Source organism: Ovis canadensis, chromosome 26 (genome assembly GCF_042477335.2).
Source record: "Ovis canadensis isolate MfBH-ARS-UI-01 breed Bighorn chromosome 26, ARS-UI_OviCan_v2, whole genome shotgun sequence".
In the NCBI taxonomy this organism is placed as follows: domain Eukaryota; kingdom Metazoa; phylum Chordata; class Mammalia; order Artiodactyla; family Bovidae; genus Ovis; species Ovis canadensis.
In genome coordinates, this window is record NC_091270.1 from 31,197,935 (window position 1) to 31,208,531 (window position 10,597).

Consider the following 10,597-nt stretch of genomic DNA (forward strand, 5'->3'; position numbering starts at 1 on the left):
CCCCCGTTAATTAAAGATCACCTGTCAACTTTGAGACAGAGCTGGTGTCCTGCTGCCTTAATCCTGTCCTGTGCATCAGCGTGAGTCATGGACTCTGTCCCGAAGCCATCAATAGCCAGGATGACATCTCCAGGACATAGGTTGGCAGCTGCCGCCTTGCTTCCTGGAGTGATCTGGAAGAAATCATCACATAGCTAAAAATCAACACCCTGTGGCATCTTGAGTTTTGTGCCTGACATTTGTACTTCACCTTGGTAACATTCTAAACGCTTCACTGGGCAGGGACTACTGTGCTCAGTGGCTCAGCCCTGTGTGACTCTTTGTGACCCCATGGACTGCAGCCTGCCAGGCTCCTCTATCCATGGGATTTCCCAGGCAAGAGTATTGGAGTAGGTTGCCATTTCCTCCTCCAGGGGATCTTCCAGACCCAAGAATCAAACCTGAGTATCCTGCAGCTCCTGCATTGGCAGGTGGATTCTTTACCACCGAGCCACCTGGGAAGTCCCCTGCAGAAAATATTATATCTAGCTTAACTCTTAATTGGCCAATTGTATTCTACTTTCCTGCTATGTGAGATAATTCTATTTCTCTACCACATTTTCTCCATCTTGACATTTCTAATTCTCTTTGAAAACATCTTCCATGACTCCCTGTTTGAATCATATTTTTGCTTTAAATAAAAATTTGCTTTCTTAGAGTCTTTGGTCACCCCAGACTCTCTATTTGGGAATATAACTTTACTATTAATATATTTGGGGTGCTTTTATATTTGAATTGAAACAGCTTTAGCATCCCTATAATGCACTTGGGTGGGATATAGAAAGCTGGAAAGAGAATCACTCTTGTATTAACAAGAAGCCAGATAATATGCAAAATTATAACTTTGCACAGACTCCAAAGAACTGAAGTTGCAGGGCAACCAACTAGCTTGGAATCTAAGGAAAGATGGGCATCTCCACGGAAAGATGAGATGTAAGCACAAGCTCACTTGTACCAGAGCACAAAGGAAGATGGGGCCAAGTGTACAAGCTATTGAGAAGAATTTAGCTAAAATTGTGAACAAATTGCTAAAGGCCAAGTATGAGTTAAACAGTGAGAGTCTAGAACCCCTGGGAACTACAGACACAAGAGAAGTTTGTGTCCACTTAGAGTCTCTTCTCCATAAACGAAGAAGAGATGGAATAAGTAGAAAACAACTAATAAGATGGCAGCTTTCAATTAAACTGTGCCACTGATTACATTGTCACAGCATTCTTCCAAGGAACAAGCGTAATGATTCTTTTGATTGCTATACCCACTCCCAGCTTTTCTGGGTATATCCAATTGACAACGAATAGTCCTCACTTGGTGTCACCCTGCCTACTTCTCTAGCGTGATCTCACAACGTTCTGCTCCTCTTCGTCCACTGCCCTACGGCCAGTCAGATTTCCTTTGAGCTCCTCAGAGAGGCCAAGCTTGCACCCTCTTCTGGGCTTTCACACACTGTTCCTTCTGCCTGAAATGCTCCGCATGCTTGTCACCCTGTTGCTCCTTCTCATCCTTTTGGTTTAGGTTTAAACGTCATGAAGGGACCTCCCCAGACCTCTGATACAGCGTCTCCAGCCCCTCCCCATCGTTCTCCACTGTGACGCCCCATTCTTTCCCTCTATGAAGACAACTTGTACTTGCATGTCTGTTTATTTACTTGGGTATTGTGTCTTCCCAACCTCAACTTCTTGAAGGACAATACTATGTATATTCCTAATGCTTCCCAGTGTATACTCAGTGTTCCCAACTGATGAATAACTACTTGAAAGATGAATGAAATGGACATTTAATCAGAGCTTATGAAACAACAAAGAACTAGTCCGCACACACCCAAAGATGATGGCTATTAATGTCAATCTGTCACTGCTCCTTTTGCAAGTTCCCACTGGATAGAGCAGGATAATATGTGGAAAGAAAGAAAAGAAAGGTAGCGCTAAGACAAGTCCGACTTTTGCGGCCCTGTGGACTGTAGCCTGCCAGGCTCTTCTGTCCATGGGATTCTCCAGGCAATAATACTGGAGTGGGTTGCCATTTCCTTCTCCAGGGGATCTTCGCTACCCAGGAATCAAACCCAGGTCTCCAGCATTGCAGGCGGATTCTTTACCAACTGAGCTACGCAGGAAGCCTGGACAATATGTGGAACTTGACTTAAACCTCAAACTGCTCCAGGAATAAATTAGATCATTCCTAATGTTTAACTGAGGATCAGTCATTATTTCATTTTTTCTCCACTTGCTTAATCTAGTCATCGATATAACTAGTCATTGAATTAACTTCATGGCTCTAAGAGAGAGCCAAGATTCACATAATTGAATGAAGTGAAGTGAGTCATTCAGTCATGTCCGACTCTTTGCAATCCCATGGACTATACAGTCCATGGAATTCTCCAGCCCAGAATACTGGAGTAGGTAGCTTTGCCCTTCTCCAGGGGATCGTCCCAATCCAGGGATCAAACCCAGGTCTCCCACATTGCAGGAGGATTCTTTACCAGCTGAGCTACAAGGGAAGCCCGAGAATACCCGAGTGGGTAGCCTTTCCCTTCTCCAGTGGATCTTCCCGACCTAGGAATTGAACCAGGGTCTCCTGCATTGCAGGCGGATTCTTTACCAACTGAGCTATGAGGGAAGCCCTGTATAAATGAATAATTCATATAAATTTATATTCATAAGAAGAAAATAAAAAATTCTCATGTGTCCTAGATCTTCAGTCTCATCAATAAAATGTTTATTGTACTCAGTTCATGTCTCTGATCACCTCACAGTAGCAATCATGATTATTTTCCAGTAGGGACACATAATGGGGCCCTGGGTGAAGACAACTGGAGATTATTACATCTCAACTTTTGGGAGGCATGCCATTTTTCCATTTAGAAATTCTCCCAGACTCACAACTGTTAGAAGAATAAGAGTTTCCATTCCCAGTGTGGCTTGTAGAGATAAAAATAACCTCAAACTTTTAATTTTCTCTAGCTATAGTTCATCAAAATCAATACAGTCTATTTTAAAACTTCTCAGACCAGAATGCTTTTCTTTGAGTTAAAACATGAGAAAACATGGCTCAATGTGTTTACTTTTAAAGACTCAACTAGCTTTTCTAATATACTTAAATTTGGTTTACATATAATACTCAATATTGGTTTAGAAAAGCCTAACGTTATTTCTTAGCTCTGGTTCCAGTGAGTGTAAACATCTGAGGGTAGGCTTGGTGCGTATTGCTCTATATAAATTTTAAACAGAGACATCTGGTGTGCTGAACTTAGATACTGAATATTACTAAATGTGGGCCTTCCCAGTGGCTCAGTGGCAAAGAATCAGCCTGCAATGCAGGAGCTGCAGGAGACGATGGTTCTATCCCTGGGTAAGGATGATTCCTGGAGGAGGGCATGGCAACCCACTCCAGTGTTCCTGCCTGCAGAATCCCATGGACAGAGGAGGCTGGTGGGCTACAGTCCATGGGGTTGCACAGAGTCGGATATGACTGCAGTGACTTAGTTTGTACACATTAGTAAATGTAATTAGCAATGTTAATATGGAAGTTAATAACTATCTTATATTACCCAAAATATTACATTTACAAAACTCTTTCTAATAACTCTATCATTACAGCTCTAAGGCTGGACAAAGGAGGCTGCTTTTTTTCCATGAGAGGAGGTAAAGTGACTAAGGAACCTATGGCTTCTCACTAAGCTGGGAGCTCTGTCGCCAGTGGTTTCATTAAGTCATATAGGAAAGGTGGCTGATGGTGACGCCGGAACCAGAGTCTGACTTTGCATTCAACCTGGACATTGATTTCCTGGGACCTCCAAGGTGAGAGTTGATAAGAAAGAAAAAAAGTGTGTCGAGAGATGGACGAGAGAGAAGAAAACAGGATCTTCCCTTCTTCCTGGGTCTCAGGTTCAGCGAGGTTAGTGATCAGCAAGTGACCCCTAAATTGGCCTGGTTTTAGGAAGTTAAACGATCTGTTTAATCACAAGAATCTATTATTTCCCAGCGTTACTTTATATTATTACTTTGCATTTCATTTATATTATTGCTTATAGTTTAACATTTCCCCAAATTAGGAGAAGAGAGAGGTAAAATGAGGCAAGAGGTTTTCAATGGATTATTATTCAGTTTCATTAGTGTCTCAAAAGTCAAAAGCATTCAAGAGATCATTGGAAACAGTACTGCCGCCAGTCACTGAACACATGGTTTCAAACTTGTCAAATGAGAAGAATCACTGGGTGAGGGGGAGGGGGGGGGTCTTTGCTCAACATAAAGATTCCAGTCCAATCCAGAAGCCTAGGTACATCCTCCTGTATACTTGAAATCATCTCTAGATTACTTATAATACCTAATGTGATGTAAATACTATGTAAGTAGTTGCCGAGGGCTATGTGGGAAAAGACCACATTCAACTGTAAACATTTCTTTCTAAAAGTTCAAATTTCCAATATAGTTTATATTAAAGTACTATTCCGTGTTAAAGCCTAACATTTTCTATGTTGGGACCCGGGTCCGTATACAGCATTCTCAGTCACAGTGATCTTGATCCTGGGTGTGCTCGGTATACAAAGGAGGGAAGAGGAAGAGAGTGGGAAGGGACATACTGGCAGGAGATGTATACAGTCATTTTACATCATGTGCACAAAAGAAGCCTGTGCTTTATTCCAAACTGGACCATTTGTGAAAACAAACTGTCTGTAACTTGGCTATGATAATAGATCTACCTTCAGGGTGGTCCAAACATTTAAGACAGAGAGAGATTCCTTAGAAACTTTTTCCAGAAGAAGAAAAGCTGCTCACTTAGAGACGTGAACCTTCTGTGAAATACCTAGGCCAGCTGTATACAATGTTTGCAGTAACAATGCCCTCTCCCACACTAAACATCCGCAACTTAAATTCACATTGCACCAAGTAAAGAGCACCTTTGCCTAGAAACTGCTGCTACTGCTAAGTTGCTTCAGTCGTGTCCGACTCTGTGCGACCCCATAGACGGCAGCCCACCAGGCTCCCCCATCCCTGGGATTCTCCAGGCAAGAATACTGGAGTGGGTTGCCATTTCCTTCTCCAATGTATGAAACTGAAAAGTCAAATTGAAGTCGCTCAGTCATGTCTGATTCTTAGTGACCCCATGGACTACAGTCTACCAGCCTCCTCCATCCATGGGATTTTCCAGGCAAGAGTACTGGAGTGGGGTGCCATAGCCTTCTCCGCCTAGAAACTACTTTCCTACAAATCAGATCACAACCAATTTGCTCAAAAATTTTTTTGAGATTGTTTGGTATTTGATTTACCATCTGAGCCATCAGGGAAGCCCCAATTTATCTTACTTCTAATTTTTTTTTATGATACAGAGTTTTACCTGGCTGATTAATTGGATGGTAAACAATTATTGGGTGGGGACCCTTTGTCCTAATTTTGTGAACTGTAATTTCAACTGATGGAAAGAGTTATTTTGTAAACCATGCTCCCCAGCAGAGGCTGGAGCAGAGGACCACTGTTTAAGTAGCATTGCTATCATCTGCTTTTGTAGAGTGTGAGGAAGGGAAGGGTGGGCATTGCTTGCAGCATAAAAATTGAATTGTCTTGAGGACCATATCTCATTCATGGGACTTATTCTGGTGTCCAGTACAGGCACTGGTGTTTTAATTCTTTGCTTGCTTAAGAACTTACATAAAACAAATCAGTGAACAATAAAAGTTTTCCTTTTTATTTATTGTGGGATATTTCTGAGAACATAACTTGCACCTACTAGGAAAATAAAGTTATGTCAAAAGTGAACAATTTAATAACTCATATTGTGTCTATTTTTATTCTGTAACATATATGAGGTACTAGACACTGTGCTTGGCACTGAATAGCGCCCCCCTCCCAAATTTGCTGGTTGTTGCCAAGAGAGGGCCATGCAATCTGTGGGATACAGATGTATTCAGACAACTGTGGTACAAGGAGTAATGTAAGGAGATGCAGGTCAAGAGCTATAGTAATTAAGTGGATGAAATGATGGCTACCAGAATCAGGCTGGAGGAGTGGTATTTAAATGGGTTTCCAGAGGCACAGAGGACAGTGGAATGGGTGGGGAAGAGAATTCTGGAGAAAAATTATAGCAAGAGCAAAGCTACATTAGACAAAGCTATGTTAGAGAAAGCATAAGCGGTCCAGAGTATGGGCCCCACTACATATTTGTGGAATGAGAGGAAGAAAAGAGAGAGAAGAGAGGGAGGAAACAGAGTTGGACACTTGAGTTGAGAGAGAAGGTGAAAGCCGTGAATGTCATGCTAAAAACCACACATTTTATTCTCTATAAACTGGAGATACCACTGAAGGACTTTTAAAAATGGGGAAGATAGGATCAACCAGCAACCATCTCAGAGATGGCTGGTGAGAATACGCATGGTGAATCGAGAAGGGAGACAACTAGGTTTCAACTTATGAAATCTTGATGGGGGACAGTGGAAGAAAAAGGAAAATGGTAGATCTGAAAGACGTAGGATCAACAGGACCTGGTGATGAGTTGCATGGCGCAAAATGCCTCTTTGGAAATATCTGTACAATAAGCAGAATCTTTCATGTGTTTGGAGGATGCAGGCTTTGGAAGCAAGTCGACCTGCATCAAAGTCCATCCCACCACTGTGGTCATCGGCAGGTTATAAAGCTCTTGAAGCCTTACTCCCTTCATCTACAGAAAGGGATATTGCTACTACTACTCTGATAGGATTATTGTGAGATTCAAGTGAGTTAGTGGGTATGAAAGGCTTAGAAGAGTGCATGGCAGGCAAAAGTATACTAATGCACACACAACCTCATCCAGTACCTTTTAACACAGTATAAAAATTAAGAAATTAATACAATTATTCTACCACCTAATTATAATACTGATAAGTATGTTCATATCTTTTAGTCTTTTTCCCAAATGATTTTTAGTATTCTAATAATTTCAGTGGAAGTACTCTCAATTAGGTGTTCATTAAAGCAAAAAAGTTCAAGTGACTATGTTTTCATTTATTGAATAAGAATCTACCGTGTGAATGGCTTTGGGTACACTTGGATAATAAAGTGTACACCTATTAGAATAATAAAAGGTACACCAATTAGGATAAATTTATAAAGTTATCTCAAAAGTAAATGACTTAATCACTCATATTGTGTCTACTTTTATTCTGTAACGTAAGAGATACTAGACACTGTGCTTGGCACTGAGTAGCCCCCTAAATCTGCTGGTTGTTGCCCTAAGCAGGGGAGCATGCAATCTGGGATACAGATGTATTCAAACAATTGTGGTACAAGGTATAATGTAAGAAGAGGTTGTAGGTAAATTAAGTGGATGAAATGAATTAAGTGGATGAAAACAAAGCAGTGTAGCGGTACCTGCTGTCCTTGAGTTAAATTAATTGAAGAGAAAATCAGTAGTCAAATAAAATAATCATATGTGTTCATATGCACTGTTATTGAACCAAGTGTCACTGTGAGTGACACAAATTAATTATGAGTTAAAAATTCAAACAGAATTGGCTTACCAAATAATAATTGTCATTATATCAAATATATTTACTGATAGCTCCTGCAGTCAAGTGCAAAATGTTAAGTTCTGCTTTGAAATAAACATTGTTTATAAAGTCAACAACTCAACATTTCAAGCATGAGATTAATCATATTGATATGTTCCACAGAAATAGCAAGATACTTCTTTTATAAATCACTGAAAGGATTTTTGTGACAAAATTGTTTCCCTAAGATTTACTATAATATGATTTGTTAGGATTTATAATATAAATAGGATTTGTTAGGATTCAAAAGCTTATTTCATTTAATATAAACAAATGAACACTATACTTTAGAAACTTTAAAAATATTTCTCTGTAGAGATAATGGAAATTGTTTCCTTTGGTAAATCCGTAAAAGGCATTGCTTGGCCCAGATCATTGAACCATTTTCTGCCTAATTTACTTAGGAACATTTTGGGAGTATGTTAAGTTCTTATGTCCATATGAAAACACATGTCAGATGTGTTTATGTTTTCAAAAAATGTAAAACAAAGCTTGAAATGTTCCATGCATCCGTATGTTTTGAGATATTTTTAAAAAGCCATTGGTTCTTAAAACCCATAAGTAGAATTTAGAATTCTTTGTTCAAAGTCTGTTAGTCAGATTATAAAGTATACATTTATAAAATATAGTATGAGCAATAAGGAAGAAAATAAAGCATAGTAAAGATATAAATATGCTGAAAGTTTATGTTTGAAAATTAGGTTTAATATATATTCATATGTGATAATTGAAATAATATCAATTTTATGTTAAGACGATGTTAGAAACAAATCTAGACCAACTATAAATTTACTGACAGGACAGATCCTGAATTTTTTTTCACTTCCTTTTTTCTTAATTGGACAATACTTTAGAAAATTGAAAGTTTAAGGAAAGCTTGATTTTGATAATGAAGTATTATCTTCAGAGTTACTAGTCTGAAAGATGGCTCTCCATCAGATGAAGGAAGCTGTCTGACACGTTTTCTTTGTAGTTTGAGTTATAGGTGATGATATCTAAGCCAAGTTCCAGCTTTGGAAAGTATTTACTCAAAATGCCTGGAAACCTAGTAATACAAATTAGTAACTTTTCCCCTGTCTGGGCTGATATGATAGATGCCAACTTGGCCAGCCCAGGTGGTGCCCTGCGAACTGCGCCCTGAACTTTTCATCCAGACAAGGAAAGCATTCAGACGCGCATCTCTCTCCAACAAAGCACCACTACCGTCTCCGCTTTTCTGATCCCACCTCGTTTGTTACTGAAAGGAAACCTGGCTTCGAGGGAGAGAAGGCAGCCCACCTCCCAGGGAAACCACGCAGCCAGTTCACCCCCATCGGAAAACTGTGGGAGGTCAAGAGGCTGCAGACAGAGACCACCAGGACGGACGTGGTTAATTCTCTAAGCCGCTCAGCATCCTCCGAACTTTGTTCGCTGAGATGCTGCCGTCCCTCGACCTGTGAACCCGAAGCCAGGACCCACCCAGCACACCCCAGTGGCTCACTGGCCGCTCTCCTCCCCCAAGGGGGCCAGCGGCAAGCCAGAGTCCCCGACTTGCAGCCGAAGGATGGAAAACACATACCCTGGTGATGACCAAAGGCTGGTTGAAGTCTATGCCCCCCGAAAGTCTGAAGCCCCAGGGCGCCGGCCCGGGCAGGACCACGTTTTGGGGCATGGTGCCTCCTGGCACGGCCTTGCTCGGGCGGGGCCGCAGCGAGTGTCCCCGAGCGGCACGGCCCACTCCACTCCCGGGGCAGTGTCCTCGCTGGACCGCGACCCGGGAGCTTTATCCCCGCTCCCGAGTGACGTCACTGGCCTCCCCTCCTCCCCGCCCCCTCCCACCAAGGAGAGTTCCAACTTTGGAAGAAAGAGACGTGCCAGACCCGCGGGAGTTTACAGACGCACCGGCTCGGGCGCAGCCTCCCAGACTTCTTGGGCTTAAGGCTGGAGGAGGCTTCGGGTTACAACTCCCATCCCTCTCTTAAAGTAACACCTGTCCTACTGTTTATCTTCTGCTTGGAGAGCCACAGGGAACTTCATTGGAAGTTAAAAGCAGTTAAACCACAGCCTCTATACTTCAAGTTAAAAGAAGACCAGCATCATCAGTGCAATTGGTTATTGAGCAATTTTGAGTTCTTTGATGGTGGCTTACTAGTGTGTGACCCTGGCTAAGGTACTTTAATTTCTTAAGCCTCAGTTTCCCCTGCAGGGAATTATGGTCCTTCTCTGGTAGGGTTGCTGTGAGAATTAAATGAGCTATTTCTGCACATTGCTTCCCACCACATGTGGGTGTGTACCTGTGCACTAAGTCACTTCAGTCAAGTTTGACTCTTTGTGACTCCATGGACTCTAGCCCACCAGGCTCCTCTGCCCGTGGGATTTCCCAGGCAAGAATAATGGAGTGGGATGCCATTTCCTACTCCAGATCTTTCCCACCCAGGGATAGAACCCGCATCTCCTATGTCTCTTGCCTTGGCAGGCAGTTTTTCTTTTTTAGCACTAACGCCACCTGGGAAGCCCTTATGTAATCTATGATAGTATAACTATATTAAACTTCTATTTTTTTAAAAAACAAAGAAATCTAAAAGTGAAAATATTATGCAAAGGTCCCCAATCCAATGGGTCATCTAAAAGTGTATATGAAAAGATAATTCGTCAGTATACTCAAAGTGTTAGTGAAAGTGTTAGTCGCTCAGTCGTGTCCGACTCTTTGCGACCCCATGGAATGTAACCTGCACCAGGCTTCTCTGTCCATGGAATTCTCCAGGCAAGAATGCTGAGTGGGTTGCCATGACCTCCTGCAGGGGATCTTGCCCACCCAGGGATCGAACTCAGGTCTCCTGCATTGCAGGCAGATTCTTTACTGTCTGAGCCACCAGGGAACCCCAGTATACCCAAAGTATTGTTTAATTTTGATTGGAGTAATTGTACTTCCCTCAAATTCAGTCTGTAAACTTATGTTTTTGACACACGGGTGGCAAGTGTAACAGAAACCTAGGAGCTGAGACTGTCCTGTGTGAGCCGTGCAAGAGGACCCCTGAACAGGATGAAACTGGGTAGAGGAGA

At 41.8% G+C, this 10,597-nt stretch overlaps 1 protein-coding gene across 3 annotated transcripts in view; it reads right to left on the minus strand.

Moving 5' to 3' along the window:
* The window catches only part of PDLIM3 (PDZ and LIM domain 3), a 29,051-nt gene extending 19,574 nt beyond the window's left edge, over window positions 1-9,477 (minus strand). For all 3 annotated transcript variants that reach the window (XM_069572953.1, XM_069572951.1, XM_069572952.1), the window contains exons 1-2: window positions 9,114-9,477; window positions 22-173 (exon numbers count right to left, since the gene is read on the minus strand). In XM_069572953.1, coding sequence (XP_069429054.1) covers window positions 22-173; window positions 9,114-9,206 — 245 coding nt within the window. In that variant the 5' untranslated portion in view covers window positions 9,207-9,477. The remainder of the gene's footprint in view (window positions 1-21; window positions 174-9,113) is intronic.
* Window positions 9,478-10,597: the final 1,120 nt, after the last annotated feature.